General features: G+C 40.9%; 1 protein-coding gene across 2 annotated transcripts in view; it reads left to right on the top strand.

The window, feature by feature from the left end:
* LOC126249557 (uncharacterized) overlaps positions 1-27,280 on the top strand; it is a 250,615-nt gene that overhangs the window by 29,034 nt on the left and 194,301 nt on the right. For both annotated transcript variants that reach the window (XM_049951221.1, XM_049951220.1), the window contains exons 2-3: positions 12,572-12,699; positions 12,800-12,901. In XM_049951221.1, coding sequence (XP_049807178.1) covers positions 12,572-12,699; positions 12,800-12,901 — 230 coding nt within the window. The remainder of the gene's footprint in view (positions 1-12,571; positions 12,700-12,799; positions 12,902-27,280) is intronic.

Raw genomic sequence — 27,280 nt, 5'->3', positions numbered from 1 at the left:
TCGACCCTAGCCGCCACAACATGCGTGCGGCAGCGATAATATGAAGACAGTAAGGAACACAATGCGTCAAAAGACAACGGCGAGGGTTCCTGCAACGGCGCTAGCTGCTGCAAAACTTGATACAGCGAGGGAGATATCCAAGACAAGAAAAGAGCACGACATACCTCCGCATTGGCAACATGAAACGCCTGGAAATGCTGCCGATGGCGATGTTCATACGCGTCCCAATCCTCCGCCGTCTCGTCATACGGGGGAAAGGGAGGAGGAAATGGCGCCGGAGCAAACGGCGTGGAGGAATACTTCAACAATTTAAGCTTTTAAAAGTTAGGTACTCAAAGTGTTTTTACTGTAAATGCAGTTTGATTTCGCTAGCTGCATATCGACTGACAATTCTTCATTAGAGTGCTCTAAGTTACACCCTAGCCTAACAAAAAAGTGCATTCCACAAGTATTCTGCTACCCGAGTACCTGTTTCCTCTGTGTATTGCACCCTCCACCCATGACCTATCAAGAGGAGTCCTACAGCCAAGTCACTCTGAACTCTCTATCAGCCCCTGTAAATAATAATAATAATAATAATAATAATAATAATAATAATAATAGGCCTCCGGTATGTTCTGCCAGTCGTAAAAGGCGATGAAAAGAACAAACCACTAATAGGGCTAACCCCCTTTTAGTGTGATTAGTAGGTTCAGGACAGAACTAAAGAAGCCTCGGACAAGCGCCGTCATGGTCGGGGACGACGTTTGAACCCTATGCCCACCCACAATGGTAACGACACTGCTAGCCAACTGGAAAATGATTTAAATCCAAATAGAGGTGTTTTGCAGGATATGCTTCCTGCAACCACCCTAGAAGGAAAACAAAGACAGAGGATGAGATGGTCAGATGAAGTTAATCGACACCTCATGTTCTGTTATTACCAAGCAACAAACCTAGGAACCAACACAACTGGATACAGATCACAAGTACACACAACATTTATTTTCAGATACCCGGAATTAAAATTTTTAACAGAATAACGACTAGCTGATCAGATCTGTGTAATAATCAAAAATAACAGGATACTCCAGTCAGAATTAGGAAACATCAAACAACAAGTACAACAAATACTGGAACAAAATAATGTGCAATCAGAAGAAGAAGAAAATACAGTAATGGACTCAAACATCCCAGAGCAAACAAACAAAGAACAACACGCATCAATTAAACAATCAGAGGAAAACGAAATCTTAAGACAGCCACCAGAACAAGCACATATAGAACTCGAAGTAACACACATGTTAGATAGATATAGAAGAAAAATTTCAGCTGACATATATAGAATACAAAGACACAAATACAGACATTAGACCATTCTTGCATAGACTGCCAAATAACCCACAAGTCGAAACAACAATAAAAACTATCAACACAATCATACACAACAAAATAAATGAAAACACGACTATGGAAGAGTTACAACTACTGGTTTATATAGGAGCACTCACTACACTAAATATGCACACTAGGCAGAGATCAGAACCGACCAACACACAGAAGAAACCCACAAAACCAGCATGGCAACACAGGCTACAGATCAGAATAGAAAAACTGAGAAAAGACATCGGGCAGCTAACACAATTTATAAGAAATGAAATGTCAGAAGAAAAACGAAAAAGGTTAGGTAAAATCTCACAACAAGAAGCGATAGAGCAATTAGATCAAAAGAAGCAGAAATTACAAAGCATTGGCCAAACGACTTAGAAGATACAAAAAAAGTGAAAATAGAAGGAAACAGAACCAAACATTCAACACGAACCAAAAGAAATTTTTCCAGACAATAGATAACACACACATTAAAATAGACAATCCACCAAACATAACAGACATGGAACACTTCTGGAGCAACATATGGTCAAACCCGGTACAACAGGCATGCACAGTGGATACAAGCAGAAACAGACACATACAAGATGATACCACAAATGCCTGAAGTGATAATTTTGCAACATGACGTCACCCAAGCAATTAATTCTACTCACAATTGGAAAGCCCCTGGAAAAGATAAAATAGCAAATTTCTGGCTGAAGAAGTTCACCTCAACACATTCACATCTAACTAAATTATTTGACAGTTACATTGCAGACCCATACACATTCCCTGATACACTTACACATGGAATAACTTATTTGAAACCCAGCAGACACAGCAAAACCAGCTAAATATCGCCCCATAACATGCCTACCAACAATATACAAAATATTAACTTCAGTCATTACACAGAAATTAATGATACATACAACACAGAACAAAATTATAAATGAAGAACAAAAAGGCTGTTGCAAAGGAGCACAAGGATGTAAAGAGCAACTGATAATAGATGCAGAGGTGACATATCAAGCTAAAACTAAACAAAGGTACGCATACATTGATTACCAAAAAGCTTTTGATAGTGTACCCCACTCATGGTTACTACAAATATTGGAAATATACAAAGTAGATCCTAAATTGATACAGTTCCTAAACATAGTAATGAAAAATTGGAAAACCACACTTAATATCCAAACAAATTCAAATAATATCACATCACAGTCAATACAGATTAAGCGTGGAATATACCAAGGAGACTCATTAAGTCCTTTCTGGTTCTGCCTTGCTCTGAACCCACTATCCAACATGCTAAATAATACAAATTATAGATACAATATTACTGGAACATACCCACACAAAATCACACATTTGCTATACATGGATGATCTAAAACTACTGGCAGCAACAACTCAACCAGTTACTAAAGATAACAGAAGTATTCAGCAATGATATAAATATGGCTTTTGGAACAGACAAATGTAAGAAAAATAGCATTGTCAAGGGAAAACACACTAAACTAGAAGATTACATATTGGATAACCACAACGACTGCATAGAAGCGATGGAAAAAACAGATGCCTATAAATATCTAGGATACAGACAAAAAATAGGAATAGATAATACAAATATTAAAGAAGAACTAAAAGAAAAATATAGACAAAGACTAACAAAAATACTGAAAACAGAATTGACAGCAAGAAACAAGACAAAAGCTATAAATACTTACGCTATACCAATATTGACCTACTCATTTGGAGTAGTGAAATGGAGTAACACAGACCTAGAAGCACTCAATACACTTACGCGATCACAATGCCACAAATATAGAATACATCACATACATTCAGCAACAGAAAGATTCACATTAAGCAGAAAGGAAGGAGGAAGAGGATTTATCGATATAAAAAACCTACATTATGGACAGGTAGACAATTTAAGAAAATTCTTTCTAGAACGAGCAGAAACTAGCAAAATACACAAAGTAATCACTCATATAAATACATCGGCTACACCACTGCAATTTCATAACCACTTCTACAACCCTTTAGATCACATAACATCAACAGATACGAAGAAAGTAAATTGGAGAAAGAAAACACTTCATGGCAAGCACCCGTATCATCTAACACAGCCACACATTGATCAAGACGCATCCAACACATGGCTAAGAAAAGGCAATATATACAGTGAGATGGAAGGATTCATGATTGCAATACAGGATCAAACAATAAACACCAGATATTACAGCAAGCATATTATTAAAGATCCCAATACCACAACAGATAAATGCAGACTTTGCAAACAACAAATAGAAACAGTAGATCACATCACAAGCGGATGTACAATACTAGCAAATACAGAATACCCCAGAAGACATGACGATGTAGCAAAAATAATACATCAACAGCTTGCCTTACAACATAAACTTATAAAACAACATGTTCCCACATACAAGTATGCACCACAAAATGTACTGGAGAATGATGAATACAAATTATACTGGAACAGAACCATTATAACAGATAAAACACCACCACATAACAAACCTGACATCATACTCACCAATAAAAAGAAGAAATTAACACAACTAATCGAAATATCCATACCCAATACAAAAAAATACAAAAGAAAACAGGAGAAAAAATTGAAAAATACATCCAACTGGCTGAGGAAGTCAAGGACATGTGGCATCAGGATAAAGTTGACATTATACCGATTATACTATCAACTACAGGAGTCATACCACACAATATCCACCAGTACATCAATTCAATACAGCTACATCCAAACTTATATATACAACTACAGAAATCCGTAATTATTGATACATGTTCAATTACCCGAAAGTTCCTAAATGCAATATAACATATACCGTACAGTTAAAAGGAAGTCACGCTTGATCAAGGTCCGCGTGACTTTCCATTTTTGACCAGACATAATGTCTGAGAAAAGAAAGAAAGAATAATAATAATAATAATAATAATATTGTTGCAGAATGCCATGAAGCCCTTGTGAGACTAGGGGAAAACAGCAGGGCTGCTGTGGGTCTTGGGTCACTCAAGAATTAAATGTCAGTGAATAATCTGATAGACTGGCCAGGACAAGAGTGACAACTCCATTTATTGGAACACAACCTGTCCTAACAACCACTAAGGTGATGATAAAATCAGAATTACATTATTGGATGAGGAGGCAGCATGTAGAATATTGGATGATAATCCAAAAACAAAATCATGGAGAGCTAATGATGCTGAAGCCATGTTTCAAGAGAAGTTCTGTAATCCTGAACTTGAATATGAGACAGATTAAACTCCTGGTAGGACTTATTAGTGTCCATGGGAACTTTAAGAGACACCTACACACAATGGGCACAGAGGAAGAAGCCCTTAGAAGTATAGACTGTGGGGTGAGGAGTATGAATCCTCACTACATGTAATCTTCCAATGGAAAGTTCTGAAGGGGTAAGACACAGGATATTTGGGTCATTAAAGCTTGGAGAAATTGTATCTTATAAGGAACTAATAAAGGGCCTTGAACTACTTTTTGAGGATATTGGTTGGCTTCACTGGAATCACAGGATCACTACACCTAATCTTCCAGTGCAAAGCTCTGGAGGGCAAAAGACACAGAATATTTAGGTCATTAAAACCTGTAGAAATTGTGTCTAATAAGGAACTAATAAAGGACCTTGAACTACTTTTTGAGGGTAACGGTTGGCTTTACTGGGATCACAGGGAGTGAAGCTGCTCAATAAAATCAGGTTTTCTACAGGCAACAGTGGGCTAAGACTGCTCTTGTTTTTGTCTCCCTGCATTAATCAAATCAAGATCTCTCCCATGGGAAACAGTGGTCGTCTTGGCATGTAAGTTTTCCATCACTCGTGTTTTGAGAAAGGGCCTCGACAGATTACCAACGAGCACTTCATGGTTCCTTTTGTACCTAAAGCTGGTGCATCCCAGTCACAAGCTGTCTGTTATATTCTAGTGTTCACTACAACTAGCACCCTGGGTGTAGAACTGTCACTTAGTGTGCTTGGAGACTGATGCCGTGCCATGCCATGCGGAGTAGAAGAGGTAGCACTACTAATGTTGTGTTGGCTGAAGAGCCAACACTGTGTTACTATTGGAGGCCGAAATGCACGCGTTTTAGCTCACGCAGGCTGGCGTGAGGAGGGAAGGACTATACTGACGTGAGGTCTGTTCACATAGTTACTGAATATGGCGCCTTGCTTAGGTCGTAGCAAATGACGTAGCTGAAGGCTATGCTAAACTGTCGTCTCTGCAAATGAGAGCGTATGTAGACAGTGAACTATCGCTAGCAAAGTCGGCTTTACAACTGCGGCGAGTGCTAGGGAGTCTCTCTAGACCTGCCGTGTGGCAGCGCTCGATCTGCAATCACTAATAGTGGCGACATGCGGGTCCGACGTATACTAACGGACCGGCTACCACCTAGCAAGTGTGGTGTCTGGCGGTGACACCACAATTAACAATCTGTTAAGTGTACTGATAGGAAACTGCAGTGGCCACCACTATGGAACAAAGAGGCAATCTCAGGGTGAGAATATGTATTCTTGGTCACAGGCCAATGTGGGTATTTGTGATTTGGGTGAGCATAACTATTAAGAAAGGGATGGAAGTTGTAGTTCAGTCCTGCCGTTGGCTGCTAGAGTCATCTGCAGAAGTAACATAACTTTAAAGGAAACTTCTGTTCCCTAGTAAATGTATTTCCGAGTTGTGCAGTAATAAGGACTACAGAAATGAGCAGAAATTCAGTCTCTTGTGTTTTCACTAATATTCCTAGCTTTGTCTTGCTCACTCTTTCGCAGACTGAGACTTTATGCTCAAGCAACTGTGCTGGGTGTATTGCACTGTCTTAAATGCAGAAAATAAAGAGATACTGGCAAGGGCTTGATTGGTTACCAATCCCTGACAGGGCTTCTTACAGCATGGTGCACAGGGCAGGGGCGGAGGAGGGGGAAGAGAACATTTGATAACAGCAAGCTGGTGTGATATTAATTGGAATTGTTGCTTGTATATCATCTGAACATAATTGCAACTGTAGATCATCTTATGTAAATTGAAAATACTGAACATGTTGGCTGTTCTCCCAGAGCACGATCAATATGAACTATATATTGTTATCTTCGGCTTCTTTTGAATAAAGGAAGTGCTTGAGTATTATCAAGGATCTATTATGATTGACTGGATAAGCAGACGATTACTTGGTTTGACAAAATAAAGGCTCCCTTCACTCAATTTCATGCACATGTATACCTCTGATATCCATTTATTTCTTGGTGATTTGATATTTTCTGCAGTGTGTTCATTAGAGAATAATTGAAACAGGGGGGTTAGGTGCTCATTTCCAATGCATTTCTAAATTTTCTTGGAATCAAATAACAGCACCACTTGCACTTGTTATTTTTGATCAGCACAGCCAGTTTTGGTCACCAAGTCACTGATCCAGTGATTATGAGTCTATTGTTATGGGGGTACACAATAAAAGTGCAACTGGTGCTGTTATTTGCTTTCAGATAATTACTTGAGTTTCAGAACCTGCATAATCATGTTCCACATTCAGGACAAGACATTTTCTCAAGTTTGCTCATTGAGTGATAACTAAATAGCATTTTTATGTGGAGTCAGTTTCATTTTCCCTTTTCAGTAATTGTTCTGAGTTTTTGTGAACTTTTTCACATTGACAGTCCCTGAATATGCTATATTAATCAAAAAATTTTGCTTTGGTCTTCCATTTGTTGATGCAATATGAAGCCAATCACAAAAGTCTCTGCCCGCATCTCGTGGTCGTGCGGTAGCGTTCTCGCTTCCCACGCCCGGGTTCCCGGGTTCGATTCCCGGCGGGGTCAGGGATTTTCTCTGCCTCGTGATGGCTGGGTGTTGTGTGCTGTCCTTAGGTTAGTTAGGTTTAAGTAGTTCTAAGTTCTAGGGGACTTATGACCACAGCAGTTGAGTCCCATAGTGCTCAGAGCCATTTGAACCATTTGAACAAAAGTCTCTGGCCAGGGGACCTCGGCTGGTAAGTAATTTTTAATGTCAATAAAATTCACCAGCAGCCGTATACTTTAAGATATTTTCTTTTACTCTGAAAGCAACCAGTTTCAGAAGTTCATTTCACCATCTTCAGACCCCATACGCTTCTACCCAAAGCAAAGAACTTGTCATATAGCACCATAAATTATTGGCTATCATGAATTCCAGTTGTTATATAATTGCTTCATACAAAGACGTGACAGCGACTGACTTCATACCAGTTGCTGTCACGTCTTCATATGAAGCAATTGTATAACAATTGGAATTCATGATATCCAGTAATTTATGGTGCTATACGAGAAGTTCTTTGCTTTGGATAGAAATGCATGGGGCCTGAGGATGGCAAAATGAAATGCCGAAACTGGTTGCTTTCAGAATAAAAGAAAATATCTTAAAGTATACGGCTGCTGGTGAATTTTATTGACGCTGAAAATCACGAAAGTGTCTCTTTAAGACTCTCTGTCCAGAAGCCCTCCTATAAGATACACTTCTTCTCTTTTTCAGGTAATTTTAGTTTCATGGACATGGCAGCTTGTATTTTTTTTAGCCTTCTGTATTGTATCTTTCTTTATCTTGAGGGTGCAGTAAAATTATCTTCCAAACACTTTGTCTACAATGTCAATCATAAACAGAGTTCACAAAGAGTGTAGACCCAGTTATGAACAAGTGGTGATATTTAGGATGTAATGAGGTGCTAGGTGACTCTTTATCTCCAGCTGGTCGTCTAATGTGAACCCACATGACACGCTGTGAGTCAAACTCCTTTCAAACTACTAATATTCTTCAGACGACTGTGAAGCAGTTGTAGAAATTTTGAAGACAATATGATACGTAACAACTGCTCGCAAAGAGGTATACAAATAATAATTCCTCCAAAAATCTGTCCATGAATGAAATAGGAGAAACATCCATCTGTGTCATACTTTACAGTAATTCACAGAATATTAATGCACATTTAGTAAGCTCACACTCAATGTTGTTTAAAAATTAATATGATTGTAAATGTAGCTGAAACATTGAGTACAAACTGAATTATCTGTTAATGTCGTGAATTGTTTCTTTGTTTCTCAAAATTTCTCATCCATTTGATGCTGTTTCTCCCTGCACATTACAAGAGCTTATTTCTAGTGCTTATTTAGCACATTATATGATCTATGCTTTCTTGAATTATGATCTGCTGATGCACTTGAAAGTGCTTGAAGAGGCAGTTTTTCTGTGGACCACAGGTACTTCATCCATGACATAGGGAAACTTTGGTCTTTCAAATTTCATTTGTTGAGTAGGTGGGTAGCAAGGGTTGGAGGTGTTCCTGAATAGCACAATGAGAGCAGCTACCTGATTGACAGACATTTCAGCATCTATATTCAGTCTTAAGTGAATGTACTGTAGTAGTAAAGGCAACAACTGACAGAATATAGCAGACACACACACACACACACACACACACACACACACACACCTCTACATCTACATCTACATCCATACTCCGCAAGCCACCCAACGGTGTGTGGCGGAGGGCACTTTACGTGCCACTGTCATTACCTCCCTTTCCTGTTCCAGTCGCGTATGGTTCGCGGGAAGAACGACTGTCTGAAAGCCTCCGTACGCGCTCTAATCTCTCTAATTTTACATTCGTGATCTCCTCGGGAGGTATAAGTAGGGGGAAGCAATATACTCGATACCTCATCCAGAAACGCACCCTCTCGAAACCTGGCGAGCAAGCTACACCGCGATGCAGAGCGCCTCTCTTGCAGAGTCTGCCACTTGAGTTTATTAAACATCTCCGTAACGCTATCACGGTTACCAAATAACCCTGTGATGAAACGCGCCGCTCTTCTTTGGATCTTCTCTATCTCCTCCGTCAACCCGATCTGGTACGGATCCCACACTGATGAGCAATACTCAAGTATAGGTCGAACGAGTGTTTTGTAAGCCACCTCCTTTGTTGCTGGACTACATTTTCTAAGCACTCTCCCAATGAATCTCAACCTGGTACCCGCCTTACCAACAATTAATTTTATATGATCATTCCACTTCAAATCATTCCGCACGCATACTCCCAGATATTTTACAGAAGTAACTGCCACCAGTGTTTGTTCCGCTATCAGATAATCATACAATAAAGGGTCCTTCTTTCTATGTATTCGCAATACATTACATTTGTCTATGTTAAGGGACAGTTGCCACTCCCTGCACCAAGTGCCTATCCGCTGCAGATCTTCCTGCATTTCGCTACAATTTTCTAATGCTGCAACTTCTCTGTATACTACAGCATCATCCGCGAAAAGCCGCATGGAACTTCTGACACTATCTACTAGGTCATTTATATATATTGTGAAAAGCAATGGTCCCATAACACTCCCCTGTGGCACGCCAGAGGTTACCTTAACGTCTGTAGACGTCTCTCCATTGATAACAACATGCTGTGTTCTGTTTGCTAAAAAATCTTCAATCCAGCCACACAGCTGGTCTGATATTCCGTAGGCTCTTACTTTGTTTATCAGGCGACAGTGCGGAACTGTATCGAACGCCTTCCGGAAGTCAAGAAAAATAGCATCTACCTGGGAGCCTGTATCTAATATTTTCTGGGTCTCATGAACAAATAACGCGAGTTGGGTCTCACACGATCGCTGTTTCCGGAATCCATGTTGATTCCTACATAGTAGATTCTGGGTTTCCAAAAACGACATGATACTCGAGCAAAAAACATGTTCTAAAATTCTACAACAGATCGACGTCAGAGATATAGGTCTATAGTTTTGCGCATCTGCTCGATGACCCTTCTTGAAGACTGGGACTACCTGTGCTCTTTTCCAATCATTTGGAACCCTCCGTTCCTCTAGAGACTTGCGGTACACGGCTGTTAGAAGGGGGGCAAGTTCTTTCGCGTACTCTGTGTAGAATCGAATTGGTATCCCGTCAGGTCCAGTGGACTTTCCTCTGTTGAGTGATTCCAGTTGCTTTTCTATTCCTTGGACACTTATTTCGATGTCAGCCATTTTTTCGTTTGTGCGAGGATTTAGAGAAGGAACTGCAGTGCGGTCTTCCTCTGTGAAACAGCTTTGGAAAAAGGTGTTTAGTATTTCAGCTTTACGCGTGTCATCCTCTGTTTCAATGCCATCATCATCCCGGAGTGTCTGGATATGCTGTTTCGAGCCACTTACTGATTTAACGTAAGACCAGAACTTCCTAGGATTTTCTGTCAAGTCTGTACATAGAATTTTACTTTCGAATTCACTGAACGCTTCTCGCATAGCCCTCCTTACGCTAACTTTGACATCGCTTAGCTTCTGTTTGTCTGAGAGGTTTTGGCTGCGTTTAAACTTGGAGTGAAGCTCTCTTTGCTTTCGCAGTAGGTTCCTAACTTTGTTGTTGTACCACGGTGGGTTTTTCCCGTCCCTCACAGTTTTACTCGGCACGTACCTGTCTAAAACGCATTTTACGATTGCCTTGAACTTTTTCCATAAACACTCAACATTGTCAGTGTCGGAACAGAAATTTTCGTTTTGATCTGTTAGGTGGTCTGAAATCTGCCTTCTATTACTCTTGCTAAACAGATAAACCTTCCTCCCTTTTTTTATATTCCTATTAACTTCCATATTCAGGGATGCTACAACGGCCTTATGATCACTGATTCCCTGTTCTGCACTTACAGAGTCGAAAAGTTCGGGTCTGTTTGTTATCAGTAGGTCCAAGATGTTATCTCCACGAGTCGGTTCTCTGTTTAATTACTCGAGGTAATTTTCGGATAGTGCACTCAGTATAATGTCACTCGATGCTCTGTCCCTACCACCCGTCCTAAACATCTGAGTGTCCCAGTGTATATCTGGTAAATTGAAATCTCCACCTAAGACTATAACATGCTGAGGAAATTTATGCGAAATGTATTCCAAATTTTCTCTCAGTTGTTCTGCCACTAACGCTGCTGAGTCGGGAGGTCGGTAAAAGGAGCCAATTATTAACCCAGCTCGGTTGTTGAGTGTAACCTCCACCCATAATAATTCACAGGAACTATCCACTTCTACTTCACTACAGGATAAACTACTACTAACAGCGACAAACACTCCACCACCGGTTGCATGCAATCTATCCTTCCTAAACACCGTCTGTACCTCTGTAAAAATTTCGGCAGAATTTATCTCTGGCTTAAGCCAGCTCTCTGTACCTATAACGATTTCAGCTTCGGTGCTTTCTATCAGCGCTTGAAGTTCCGGTACTTTACCAACGCAGCTTCGACAGTTTACAATTACAATACCGATTGCTGCTTGGTCCCCGCATGTCCTGACTTTGCTCCGCACCCTTTGAGGCTGTTGCCCTTTCTGTACTTGCCCGAGGCCATCTAACCTAAAAAACCGCCCAGTCCACGCCACACAACCCCTGCTACCCGTGTAGCCACTTGCTGCGTGTAGTGGACTCCTGACCTATCCAGCGGAACCCGAAACCCCACCACCCTATGGCGCAAGTCGAGGAATCTGCAGCCCACATGGTCGCAGAACCGTCTCAGCCTCTGATTCAGACCCTCCACTCGGCTCTGTACCAAAGGTCCGCAGTCAGTCCTGTCGACGATGCTGCAGATGGTGAGCTCTGCTTTCATCCCACTAGCGAGACTGGCAGTCTTCACCAAATCAGATAGCCGTCGGAAGCCAGAGAGGATTTCCTCCGATCCATGTGCGGGGAGAGAGAGAGAGAGAGAGAGAGAGAGAGAGAGAGAGAGAGAGATTACTTGTATAGGATTAAGAACTGAATTGCTCTCATTTACTTGTTGAATGAGTTAGCAGTATTATTTAACAGTGTGAACTAATGATTGGTTGATAATCCTATTTTGTCCTTAGACTAAGTAATATGTGAAGGGCTCATGTATTATTGGAGATTATATTGAGTAGTGAGTGACACAACTGGTTGTCCACCATTCTAATATTGCTGCTTCCATAAATAATTTTTGATGTTTGATAATAATTTATGTTGCTGCTTCCATAAATCATTTTTGATGTTTGATAATAATTTATGTTGATTTCACCATTCCTGGTGATTTTTCGTATCAAGTAGTGAGATGTGTTGTGTTTGTACCACAATCACTTAAAACGCTTAGTATAACATATTTTTAGGTTGCATTAGCTCTCTGAAATTTGAATCTGTGACCTATTAACTTATTTCCCTTTGTTTTGTAGAGAAATTAGAAGCCAAACGTGGAAGAGATTCATTGACTTGCGTCTTCTGTCACTCGGATGTGGAAGAAGATTGTCAGTATGGGAAGCTGTACTGCAGAGGAAAAATCACTGTGCATTACTTTTGCTTAGTAAGTGTTGGAAAATGAATTGTTATTAATAAAGCTTGTTCAGTGCTGTTGTGGAATATTAATTTTTATAAGCATGATCAACTACTAAATTAATTTACAGCTTCTGGCTACCAAGTTGGATCAAAAGGGAAATGATCGAGAAGGAATTCTTGGTTTTCTGCTTAAAGACATTGAAAAACAGATCAACGCAGCAAGAAATGTGGTAAGTTGGTCGATTATTGTGGCTACTTTGAAGAGCACTGCAATATATACTTTTTTCCGGCAACAAGATGATGTGAGTTTACTGCATAACTGATTTCATATGTTGAGGTATTCATTTTCTTGAGTGGTGATTGCTTAAATAGTTGTGCTAGTGACATCTTTGGTGCTGTTAGTGCAGTTGCCTTTCCTTTAGTGGAACTTTTGATGACTTGGCTGATATTTTGCTGGTGGAAAAAGTTACTTGGAAAATGGTTGTGGTTTGGTTAAAGTTCCCATGAAGTAACAAGTCAGGCAAACCAAGAGCTGGAATAGAATAATAGAAAGAATAATTTATTGAATAATAATTTTCACTGTCTAAACTAAACTGCAATAAAGTACAACATAGAGCTGGAATAGAATAATAGAATGAATAATTTTTTGAAGAATAATTTTCACTGACTAAACTAAACCGCAATAAAATACCATCATATGTAGTTTTACTCCTTTTATGTTAAGGATATGTTTCTGCTCCTGTAGAGGATAAGAGCCATCAGTGAAGTTACACGTTCAGAACTGGGAATTAATGGAAAACACATAACTTTCTTTTTGTGATTAGGTATAAGTACAACATGGCCAGTACACTGAATGCAACTTTATTCCACGGGAGCATTAACAACTTGAACATGGTATTAAAGTAACATTCAGCAGGAATGTATTTCGTATACAAAGATCTGTAGCAATACACACAGAGAACAGAGTCTGAACGTGGCTTGTCTAGCCTTAAAGTAGACTGGGGCCCATGGCAGGCTGTAATTGTGATTTCTCTCTCTTTCTCTCTCTCTCTCTCTCTCTCTCTCTCTCTCTCTCTCTCTCTATCTATCTCTCTGGAAGGTCACGGGTTCTTGACATGACCATGCTGTCCTTTTCGTCTGCTGGGCTCTGGCTAAGGTGGCATGTGGCATTGGGAGCATATGGTCTCACAGTCTGTGCACACCTCCCTGTGTCAAACCGTATGGCAACATTGGCGATGCCAGGTCTGTTTCTGTGTCAACCTCGGGCATTAGCATGTGGTGCTTATGATACTGGTATTAGTGGTTGCTCAGGAATGGGTGACGAAATCCCTCACAACGGTGTTGGAAGTAACAGAGGAACTGCTGGTGTGGCCGCCAAAGATAGATGCCCTCGCCGATATGGGAGTGGAGAACCGGCAGAAACAGGTGATGTGATGCCTGATGTGGATGGGCTCAGAGACGATGCTGCGACATCAGGGGCATCCAGTCTCAATGTGAAGGCAAACCTGATCATGGTGCCACGAGCAGGGGTTGTCCTCTTTGCAGATGTCGCAGAGATGCTGCCTCAGCTTCAGATGATGACAGGTGGAATCCATTTAGGGTGACATCTGAAACCACGTGCCCAGACGGCCACACCCAGCTGGAAGAGGCGCAGCAGCTGCATGTGTTGATGTCTAAGTATAGGACGCAAAAGGTGTAGCAGTGTCGTCAGCTGGCACCCGTGGAGTAGTTCCACTGGGCTCTTCTCACCAAATGGCATGAAACAGTGTGAGGATGGAAACCTATCTAAGGCAACGTCGGATGAAGAGATGGCACCATACTTTTTCATCTGAGTTTTGATCTTTCGCACTAGGCATTCTGCCTCATTGTTAAGATTATGGATGGAATGGTGGGGCGAGGATGTGACGGATGTCATGGGAGTTGCAAAACGCTGCAAACTCTTGCAATGAGAATTGTGAACTGTTATTGGACACCAAAATTGTGGGCAAGCCTTGAAATGGGGGGGTGGGGGGGGTGGGGGGAAATTGGATAAGGCTGTGACAGTGGCAGTTGTAGATGTGGAAACACAATGAACAACATACAGAAAACGAGGATATGTGTCAACGACCAACAGCCAATAATCATGAGAAAGGGGCCAGCCAAATCCACATTTATACCCTTCCGTGCATGCGACGGCATTGGCCGAGGAGATGATGATGATGATGAAGACAACCAGGGAGAATAGCTTTGCGCGTTGCACACTGTGAACAGGAGGCAAGCAGATGTGTAACATCACCATCCAAGCGGAGCCAAAACGCGTGTCGATGGGCCAATGCTTGTTTGTGTGATACACCCCTAATGTCTGTGTGTAAGAAACGGGGAACCTACGAATGAAGCACTGAGGGGATCACTACCTGAGGGGCCACGTGATTTGTGTCTAAAGGCAGAACACCATCCATAACAGAGAATCTATGTTGAAAAATGTAATAATTATTGAGGGGGGGTGGTCGGACGTATGAGGACGAGGAGGTGAATCAGGCCAACCATATTGTACGAATGTTAAGACCTTCCGCAAAACAGGGTACAAAGCTACTGACTTTGTGAACCATGGAAAACCCTCAACTGTCTTTTTTGAGGTGACATCAATGTGGAAACAAAGCAATTCCTCTTGATCAAATCGTGGGTCCGGAACGGCTTGCAGGCGGGACAAAGCATCAGCATTTGCGTGTTGATTCATAGGGCGGAAATAAATCTTTTAGTTGTAACACAAAAGGAAAAGAGCCCAATGTTGAATGCTCTGTGCCGCTTTATCTGGTAACAATGGAGAAGGACTGAATAATGAAACCAGTGGTATATGATTGATACCACAGAGAAAAACATGGAATTTCTTCACAGCATATACAGTGGCCAAAGCTTCCTTCTCTATCTGAGAGTACCTAGTTTGAGCAAGAGTCAGCATTTTTGTGGCATAAGCAATAAGTGTAAATTCAGGCAGTTTGTAGCTCAGTTTTCATTTCTTTTGAACAGCCAACTACATAGTTCATTGAAGTGTCAGTGTCCATCAGTTATATGCCAGGAGGGTAATAAATTGCTTACATAGGTTTTTGCCAGCTTTTGCTGTTTACTCTTCAGTTTTTCTTGTTAGGATGCCTGCTGTGTGCGGATGCAAGGGGAGCTGGCCGTAGTTCGCAAACAGTTGAAAGTGGTTTTGGCTGCGATCATTCGCCTTCAGGCTACCACCACAGGTTGTAGTGGTGACAAGAGATTCTGGAGTGTTGCAAGGGACACCTCAGGTATCACTTGTTTCGCCCCAGGGCTCTACTGCCGAGACATCTTCTAGTGTACCTGATATGGTGGACCCGCAGGATGAGTGGCAGAGGTAATGCGTTCGCGTCACTAGAGATGGATGGCCAATGTGGTGGCCAGCCATAGGCCTTGCCTATTCACCTTGTGAATGAACAGGTGGCTGTTCTTTCAGCAGGGTCCAAGCAGGAACTTGTGGGCAGGAGTTTGCCAGTTATTGGGAGCTCCAGTGTTAGGCACGATATGGAGCCCCTTAGGAAGATAGTGTTTAGTGTTCAGACTCCCGTATATAAGAAGGGTAAAAGAACAGATCCGGAAAATTACAGACCAATATCCATAACATTGGTTTGCTACGTATTCTGGAGCATAGTCTGAGTTATTGACTGGAATACCCTCTTTCAAATTCTGAAGGTGGCAGGGGTAAAATAGAGGGAGCGAAAGGCTATTTACAATTTGTATAGAAACCAAATGGCAGTTATAAGAGTTGAGGGGCATGAAAGGGAAGCAGTGGTTGGGAAGGGAGTGAGACAGGGTTGTAGCCTCTCCCCGATGTTATTCAATCTGTATATTGAGCAAGCAGTGAAGGAAACAAAAGAAAAATTCGGAGTAGGTATTAAAAGCCATGGAGAAGAATTAACAACTTTTAGGTTCGCTGATGACATTGTAATTCTGTCAGAGACAGCAAAGGACTTGGAAGAGCAGTTGAATGGAATGGATAGTTTCTTGAAGGGAGGATATAAGATGAACATCAACAAAAGCAAAACGAGGATAATAAAATGCAGTCGAATTAAGTCTGGTGTTGCTGAGGGTATTAGATTAGGAAATGAGACACTTAAAGTAGTAAATGAGTTTTGCTATTTGGGGAGCAAAATAACTGATGATGGTTGAAGTAGAGAGGATATAAAATGTTGACGGGCAATGGGAAGGAAAGCGTTTCTGAAGAAGAGAAATTTGTTAACATCGAGTATAGATTTAAGTGTCAGGAAGTCGTTTCTGAAAGTATTTGTATGGAGTGTAGCCATGTATGGAAGTGAAACATGGACGATAAATAGTTTAGACAAGAAGGGAATAGAAGCTATCGAAATGTGGTGCTACAGAAGAATGCTGAAGATAGATGGGTAAATCACATAACTAATGAGGTGTTGAATAGGATTGGGGAGAAGAGAAGTTTGTGGCACAACTTGACTAGAAGAAGGGATCGGTTGGTAGGTCATGTTCTGAGGCATCAAGGTATCACCCATTTAGTATTGGAGGGCAGCGTGGAGGGTAAAAATCGTAGAGGGAGGCCAAGAGATGAATACACCAAGCAGATTCTGAAGGATGTAGATTGCAGTAGGTACTGGGAGATGAAGAAGCTTGCACAGGATAGAGTAGCATGGAGAGCTGCATCAAACCAGTCTCAGGACTGAAGACAACAACAACAACAACAACAGTCTGAGTTAATAAATTTCCTAGAGACCGAAAAGCTCATGCCCACAAATTAACATGGCTGTAGAAAGCATCACTTATGCAAAGCCCAGCTTGCTCTTTTCTCACATGATATGCTGTGAACTATGGATGGAGGGCAACAGGCAGATTCTGTTTTTTCTAGATTTACAAAAAGCTTTCGACACGGTACCCCACTGCAAACTGTTATTGAAGGTACATGCATAAGGAATAGGCTCCCAGATATGTGACTGGCCCAAACTTTTCTTAAGTAATAGAACCCAGTATGTTGTCCTCGATGGTGAGTATTCATCGGAGACAGGTGTAACATTAGGAGTGCCCCAGGGAAGTGTGATAGGACTGTTGCTATTTTCTGTATACATAAATGATCTGGCAGAGAGGGTGGGCAGCAGTCTGCGGTTGTTCGCCAATGGTGCTGTGGTGTACAGGAAGGTGGTGAAGATAAGTTACTCAAGGTTAATACAAGATGACCTACACAAAATTTCTAGTTGGTGTGTGGTGTGATGAATATCAGCTGGATCTTAATGTAGTAAAGTGTAAGATAATGTGGATGAGTAGGAAAAACAAACCCTTAATGTTCGGCTACAGAATTAGTAGTGTCCTGCTTGACACAGTCATGTTGTTTAAATATCTGAAATGGAACAAATGTGTGAAGATTTTGGTAGGGAAGGTGAATGGTAGACTTCCGTTTATTGGAAAAATTTTAGGAAAGTGTTGTTCATCTTTAAAGGAGACTGCATATAGGACACTATGTGACCTATTCTTGAGTACTGCTTGAGTGTTTGGGATCTACACCAGGTCAGATTGAAAGAAGACATTGAAGCAATTCAGAGGCAAGCTGCTAGATTTTTTACCAGTAGGTTCAATCTGCATGTAAGTGTTACAGATGTGCTTCGGGAGCCCCTGATGGGTAGAAGACATTCATTTCTATGAACACTGCTGAGAAAGTTTAGAAAACCAGCACCTCACAATCCGGAGCTAAACGGATGATAACATCTCTCACTACTTGATCAGCATAGAGGTCTGTATCGTATCTGACAAAATGACGATTGTGACAACTTGTGGGGCTCAGCCGCCCATGTCAATAGGATTAATGTGATTACTTCCTGCAATGGTAGAACTTAAGGGACTGATGACCCTATAGCTTGGTCCCTTTATATCCCAAACCAACCAACCAAAACTTAACCCAGGATGCAATAACATAGGTGCGCTTACTGTAGTATTTTTGAAGTAATTCACATATTTGGTCAAACGCGGAAGAAGATGGATCCTGCCAAGGGGCGAGCTGACATAGGACTTGATATATACTAGGTGATATCTGTGAAAGGAACAAGGCATGGCATACAGTAGCATCAGTAATCCCAAAAAAGTGTTGTAGCATACGTTTCTTGTATGTGTCCCATTCCTGAATGGGATCATAGTATGTAGAAAAGGTAGGCAGACAAACCATGGGAGCCGTGGAGGGCAAAACAGCAGGTGACCTCGACTGAGCAGCCTGGCGACTTAGACAAAACAAAAGCCAATGATTGAAGTACCTGAGTTTGATTTTCCAGTGCTGTGATTGTTGGTGCCACGACATGGTGAATGATTCATGCAGTTTGACCAACTGATGTAAAATGTCCTCCGTAATGCCATCAGCCTTTGTGAGAACAAACGGAGGACAAACCAGAGTAGAAATTTGCACGGAGACAATGTGTTGTAGTTACGTATAAGTACAACACAACCAGTAGACTCAACACAAATTTATTCCATGGAAGCAGTAACAACTTGAACACATTATTTAAGTAACGTTCAGCAGGAACCAATTTTTTACATAAGGAGCTGCAATTGGAGTGCTTTTTCAGCAGTGTTAGTAAACTTGTTTACTATCACTTTTGAATGTCATGTTGTCTAGTAATCTGCGCAGCCACGTCATCATCGTAGTCATCGTAATCATTGTCGTCGTCATCATCATCATCTTCTTCTTCTTCTTCTTAAGGCTAGGCCTTGTCTCTGCAACCATATTTCTCACCTCTGTGGAGTGTTTCAGATTGGTGTACTGTTTGAAGTTAAGTCCATTCATCACAGAATCCAAATGATTTTTCTGTGATCTTCCTTTTCCTCTCTTCCCTAAAACCATCCCTTTCAATATGATGGTCAAGAAGTCATTGTGATGTATCATATGGCCAGTGAATTATCTTTCCCTCTTTTACGTGTTAGTTTGTTTCATTTGCTTCCCAGAGACCCACTTACTCGATTTTGTTTCTCTCCGAAATTAATTTTCAGCTGCCTTCTTCACATCCACATTTCGATTGCTTTCAATCATTGTATTTCATATTTCAGTAGGACCGTTGTTTCACAGCCATATAAAACAAAACACTGCAGATGAATGTTTTGACGGATTCTTTCCTAGTTTTAATACTCACCTGCCTGCTTGTCAGATGTTGTTTCTTGTTACTGAAGGCCTGTTTATTGAGGGCAATTCTCCTTCCGATTCCTGTTGTGCACCAATTGTCATGAATGACAATGCTTGCTAAGTAGCAGAACTGACTACATTGTTACATCACCTGTCTTGATGTTTGTTTTTTCATTTATTTTTTCCAATTATTGCATTGGTTTTCAGAATGTTCGATGTCACTTTTACTTCCTTTAGTGTTGATGAAACTTGCTGCATTTTGATGTTAATGCAGTGTCATCTGCAAATCAAGTACACTGGATTTCTTGTCTGTTGATTGTGATGCCTTTGGTCTTTTGCTTAAATTTGGGTATTGCGTCCTCAATGAGTATGTTGAACTGAACAAGTACAGGGATAGTGTGCAACCTTGTCTCACTCCCCTTCTAATCGGTACAGTGTTTACATTGCCATTCATGTCTATATTCCTTCCAGCACTCTGCGATGTCTTAACAGTCAGTTAATCTTTCTCCATTCTCATCATTATCACAGTACTTCTTGCTTTAGGTTTGTAGTGCAGTGATTTTATTATGCTGTGTGCTTTATCTGTTCTTCCTTCTATTACATTATTATCTACACTTCACGTAACTTTCTTCATCCATTCCTCTTTTGTCTCTCAACATATTGTCACAAGGAATTCCTTTATTTGTCTGTATTACATTTGGCTTTCTTCTTTGTTTAGCTTCTTATACTGCTTTCTTTGTTGTATGATTTCTAGTATTTCTGCGGTAGTCTAAGTTTTTTAGTTCTAGTCGCCTATTTCCCAAAGTTCTTTTTACTGTCTAAAGGATTCCTTGTTCCAGAATATCACAGACAATCTCACTGTTATGAGTTGTGTTAGTAACTTTTGTATAATTCCAATTTGTTTGTTCATTTCGCAAATTATTCCTCCCATCCTTTTACATTTGAAATTGCACTTTGCCACCACAAATGTTTGATCAGTGTCTGCTTCATTGTCGGGATAGCTGCAGTTTGATTTGATTTGATTTCTATACGCAGAGTTTACCACTATGTAGTCAGTTTGGTATCTCTGTGGGTAACTGGGATTTTTCCATGTATATCTTCTTCTCAAAGATGTGTTAATTATTACCATATCTTACTGTTCACAAAAACCTAGTTGCCTTTCACCTCGGTTTTCTCTTTCCTGGTCCGAAGTTTCCTGTTCCTATTCTGTCTGATTTTCAGCCAAATATAGCATTGAAATCTCCCATAATGAGCATATTGTCCTTGTCATCCATTGATATCATTAGATCTTCAATACACTCTTAATAGTTTTTGAACCGTGTCTTCTCCACTGCTCTATGTTGAAAAGTGCATGTGTATAATAGTCATCTCCTGAGGCATTGTTTTAATCTTCACCACCAATATCGCATACAAGGTGTGTTCCATAAGTAATGCGACCAAATTCATAAAAAATCATTTATTGAATATATTTGTACAAATAATCAAAAATTTTCAAAATAGCACCCTCTTGCGTCGATACACTTCTGGAGGCGGTGTTTCCATGTGTGGAAGGCATTCTGAAATGCCTTTTCTGGAATGTCCTTTAGAGCTGATGTAACATGTGCCTGGATGCCAAGTCAGCAGGAGCCAGGTCAGGACTGTAGGGAGGCTGGGGAATCAATGGGGTCTTGGTCGTGGCCAGGAAGTCGTTGACAATGAAGGTGCTGTGACTTGGCACGTTGTCGTGGTGAACTTTCCACATGTCCTTGATGTCACTTCGGCAGCACGAGACCCTCCTTTTCAGCCTTTTGAGCACTTCCAAGTAGAAAGCTGAGTTCACTGTAGTCCCGGTAGGTACGGATTCGTGCTGGACAATGCCTCTGACGTCAAAGAAGACAATGAGCATGGTTTTGATCCTGGAATTGCTCATGCATGCCTTCTTGGGATGGGGCGATGATGGAGTGTCCCACTCTGAACTCTGCCTTTTTTGTCTCAGGGTCATACTCAAAAATCCACGACTCATCACCAGTGATAACTGAGTTTAAAAAATGAGGATCATTTTCATACATTTCCAACATTTTCATACATTTTCAACATTTTTGTGTTCGTAGGTCAACACTTTTGGGACGAGTTTGGCACACACCTTTCTCATGTTCAAATCTTCGGTCAAAATGCGGAAAACGGTTGTTTTTGACATGTTTAGAGTTTGTGCTATCAATTGAAGGCTCATCCGTCTGTCAGAGTTCAAACAATCGCGGCCACCCGTCACATTTTCGTTGACTCGTGTGGTTGATGGCCGTCCACTGCGAGGTTCATCGGTGATCTCCTCTCGGCCCTCCATGAACAACAAATATGATAGCGTACCATTGCTCTACAGAATGATCCATTGTGCCGTGTTACATAAACTCAAAACGGGGTTGACGGAAACGCACGTCCTGACTCTCCAGCAGCTCGTAGCCGAATGAGACAAAGAGTGTTTTGAAGCTAACACACCCCTCCACTTATCCCAGCCGGTTACAACTCGCTGTGGTGTACCGTTGCGTTGTAAAAAAATTGGTCACATTGCTTGTGGAACGCACTATGTAGTCATGAGCTATGGTACGTACAGTGGGCATAGTGGTTAGTATCACTGGCTTGCATGCTGTGGGTCACCAGTTCAAACCTGAGCACCAGAAATTGTTTATATAGTATTTATCACTTCTTGAAGGTTCTTGAAAAATCTTATGTTTGTAGTGTGTGTATATCTCAGATATACGATGGTTATATAAATAGTGGCATTCCGGAACATTCAATGTTTGTGAAAATAACTGCACTTTCCATCCAGATTACTTCTTTCTGTTCTGGCTGTACGTTGGCGAGATAGTGGCCTTGAAGTTTGATCCCATACATCAGGAGATATTAGAGAATGTTGAAGAAGTGGTGTATTGTACTTAAGAACCAATGTCTGCCACAGCCTAATGTGCCAAGAAGAATGGACTCTTCCAACTTGAACTTAAATGCCGCAGCCATCAAATGAGGACTCAACACATAGAAAACACAGATCTACATCTACTTCTACATTTATACTCCGCAAGCCACCCAACGGTGTGTGGCGGAGCCAACGTCTACACCAAGCACAATGCACTGCAGAAAAACATATTTGGAGGACAGAGGATAACATTCTGGTGCATTTCTACTGTGGACACCCTGCATATGTTGAATGGAACTCCAGAGAAGGAAGGCTAGTTTTGGATTACTAATGCACTGCCAGCCGTCAGCCATCACAACACCTGTATTCATGCCAGCCAACTGCAGATGATTACAGCTGACCTGTGGAACAAAGCAGGTTGCCTTATCTTGTGTGAGGTCATTCTCCAACATGCCATAGCCTTTCTCCATTGCCGTACTGAGGTACCAACCACGCGCCTAGCTGCTGACTTAAGGAAAACTAAGTGAGGTGACTATCGATGGCTGCCACAGGTACAAATTCTCCATGGATTACAGTCACCAGGATATGAGGAAATCTCATTGACATCATCATCGACAGCCAACTTGTCCAGACACTAGTCGACTCAGATGCTTCCTTTTATGTAATCTCAGCTGCTTATCATTGTTAAGTAAAGAAGACTATGTCTCATAAAACAAAAGCAATTGTGCTGAAGGTCACGAATGGAAAATATATCCAGCCGACAGGAACCTGTATTGCAAGAATAACTACGAGTGACAGAACACACCTCTTTGATTTTGCCGTTTTAACAGAATGTAGTCATAATAGTATTCTCAGATGGGACTTCTTGCAGACACCATAGCTGTTGTAGACTGTGCATGATCAGTGGTCCAGATTGATGAAGCTGTTCAAACAAGCACACAAAACAAAGATGGTTTGTGGTGGTTGTTTGACCGTGAAGACACTATTACCAACCGTCATAGATGAGATGAATTCCAGTTGTCAATTGAGATATTCAGTTAAACTGTGGAGCTACTCAGGATCATGAAAGGAATCTATATGCCAGCGATGATCATAAGCATTGTAGGTGGTCAGGGAGAACTTTGGATCTCTAATTGTCATAAGCAGCCGCAACTCATCCCTGAAGGTAACTGCATAAGGACAGCCGAACCAGTTCAAGATGGACAGCTTAGTGTCGGATGAAGAACCAAGCCCTACTACTACTACTACTACTACTACTACTATAGACAATGCAAGGGAGGAAGCTGTTATTAGATTGCCAATAGGATCTGGCCTGACTGAGGAGCCCACCAAAGCAGTGCCGACTGCTGAATTTCCTTGTAGAAGACGTGAAGATCTTTGATTGGGGAAAAGTTTTCCAGTTGAGATTAGTAATATCACGTTGTGACATCAACCACAAGATGACAACTGTCTACAGTCCACAGTTGGATGATCTTACAGAACCCTTTCATAAGGCATTGGCAAATACGCTCTCAGTGGACATTGATGTCGAACAGAGAGATTGGTGTACAATACTGCCAGTTGTTAGATTCACGCGCAACACAGTGAACCAAGACACTACAAGCTCCACACCATTCTTTCTGCTCCATTGTTGTGAGGTGGAAATGACAATGGATATACTGTTCCTGTTTCAGTCAGACGATACTCAGGATGACTACACTAAACACCAGGAGAAAGACTGAGAGCGCGGGAATGCTGATCACTGGCCAATAAGATACAGCCCGAGAGACTTGTTATGTTTTTTTTACAACTCTGTGGAAATTTGGACTATCAGAAAAGCTACTAAAGCATTAGTTTGGGCTGTATTATCATATCATTGATCACTAGCTGGGTGTCACATGTGAAGGTCAGGGTTGTGACCTTCATGAAGACAAAATTGCAGAGACATCGTCCATGTCCTCCATATGAAACTCCATTACAGTCCAGAGGCACAGATCAACGATAGGAGGTTCAAGGTAAGTGGACACCCACTCGATGTTTGTGAAGCTTCGATGGGCAGGGCTACGTTTGTTGCTCATCATATTGCAGAGGATGTAGCAGCATGGCCAAAACATGAGGATCCACCATTGCCACCATGCAAAGGACTGCTGACAAGATCTAGATCCAGAGTGCTTCAGTTGGCTCCAATGAAAACTTCTATGGTGTTAGTAACAAATTTGCTTTCAGTGCTAAATGTTGTATTTCATTGACAACCCTGTTTTTGGTTGGTTGATTGGTTGATTTGGGGGAGGGGACCAAACAGTGAGGTCATCTGTCCCATCGGATTAGGGAATTATGGGCAAGGAACTCAGCTGTGCCCTTTCAAAGGAACCATCCTGGCATTTGCTTGCAGCGATTTAGGGAAATCATGGGAACCTAAATCAGGATGGCCAGACGTGGATTTGAATCGTCGTCCTCCCGAATGTGAGTCCAGTGTGCTAACCACTGTGCCACCTCACTCGGTCCCTGATTTTGGATTTGAACTTCAGTGTGGTTTTGACTTGACACTCTCATTTACATGAAATGTGTTCTCAATCTTGTTTGCCCATTTACTTCTGAGAATCGGTCCCACTTCATGCTTAGTAGGGAATGTTCCTCCACTAAATTCTCCTAAATGAATCACCAATAAAATGGACACTTCCTTGCCCTTGTCTTTTGCACAGTCTTAAAATGTCAGTGTCATAAGTTTCCATCTTATAGGCTACACCTCTTCTAACTTTCGCACTGTCATTAGCAATCTGACATTTCAAGTTTCAATTCTTATCTGTCCTTTGCAATAATTTCACCGGCTGTTGACCTGGAAACCTTGCAAATTTGTCTTCCTCTGATGGATCTTTAGTTCCGAAGCTCATAGTCAGTAATCCTGTGTTCAAATAGAGGCAGTTGCCTTGTAGCTCTACAAAGGAAAATAATGCAGTGATTCCCATTGTCTTCTGCATCTTAATGCCTTTGACGAAAATGAGTCTGTTCATTTACTTTTAGGGGTGATTCTTCACCCCAGTGGCAATATGGGCCCTGAAACTTCCATCCACTCATCTATCATCCAAACAGATTGCTGGCTCTTCGTAGAGAATCTGTAGTTTTCTTGGGACACACTCAGTCCCATCGTTTGTCATCTGCCTGCATGCAATAATAATACAGTCAACCTTTGCTGTCTTTCTACTGTGGGGAAGTGAATGTCCGAGTTTCCCCATCATTGAAACTAAGACCAGAAGGACATTACTTAATTCCTCAGGTTGTTAATAGGGGACAGACACAGGGGAATTTTTTAACATAAGAGAGATCTGTCATAGTTATTTGTAGTGTCAATTTAAAATCTTACATGTAGATCCATGCCATAGATTAGGATTTATCACATTGCTAGCTTTGTATATTTGCTTTCTTTGAGATTTTCCAAAGGACAGTTGATAAAACCAGCTATTTAAACCACTCTATTAACATAAGAGCAGTCACAGGTTTTGTGCATCAAAATGCAAAACATTCCAACTTCCACCAAAATTGAGAACAGTTCATCATAAACATAAGATTATCAAGGTCAAATTGAAATATATAGTTTTCAAAATACTTCCACTTTATACAGCAACTGTTGTACACATACTAGAAAAAAGTTCAGTTTTTGTAATTGGTTAAAAAATTAAAAGAAGTTTCAATTTTGTTTTATGTATGCCAAAGTTTTTTAGCTATGAAGGATCTAATCTAATTACGAGTACCCTTCATTAGAATATGATATATATTTTTAAAATATTTGTTGTCAATGCAGATTTGTTTTATTTGGCCTAAGGAGTTAGATCATTCCATCTACTGTTCTTTTCGCAATTTTTCCCTTGACAAATCACAGGTTTTATATGGGATTAATATTTGAGCTGTTATTCTCAGACAAATAAAGGATCTACTAGCAGAAGTTTTCAGAATCCCAAGCTAACGTTTTCAAAGTCCAATACAAATATGTGGAGTCAAGTCGAGAACAACTTGCATCAAGTTTATGCAAAGAAATGTCTATGCTAACTGCTACTTCTCAGAATGGTTATTCCTTGAAGAAGGTTGTTGTAAACAACACATCTCTCTTTCAGACTAACAGCTCAATTCATGGAATCAGTACTAAGAAAAAGAACAATATAAATAAAAGTGTAGTTTCATTAAGTTCTTGGCAACCATAAAATGTTTAGCTTCTAATGAAGTACATTTTAAGATGCATCACAGAGGATTGCCGATCTTAGTGCTACAGCCTAGGGTTCACTCCATAAAGGAGCCCACACCACATAAATCTAAAATGTCTTTGTTTCAGTTTTGTGATGCACGACCCTCTTATAATCATAAAAGATATAGGTGTGGTTATATTATATCATAAAAGATATAGGTGTGGTTATATTGTATTGGCATATTCGGCTGAATTTTTCAGTGCACTACCAATATGAATGAAGTCGGCATTTACTTATCGAACCCTGTGCTCCCTTGCAAAAAGTTCTTAGCGATGCCACATTGAACACGTGACATTAAAGTTGACAATATCACTAAGATTTACAAAGGAATGGTTTCTGGATTTGGGGTATTTCAAAGCTAGTTTGATATTGCGGGAAGCGG

This window comes from Schistocerca nitens, chromosome 3, assembly GCF_023898315.1.
Source record: "Schistocerca nitens isolate TAMUIC-IGC-003100 chromosome 3, iqSchNite1.1, whole genome shotgun sequence".
Lineage (NCBI taxonomy): Eukaryota > Metazoa > Arthropoda > Insecta > Orthoptera > Acrididae > Schistocerca > Schistocerca nitens.
Note: the sequence above shows the minus strand (reverse complement) of the source record. Positions and strands in the feature narration are given on the sequence as shown.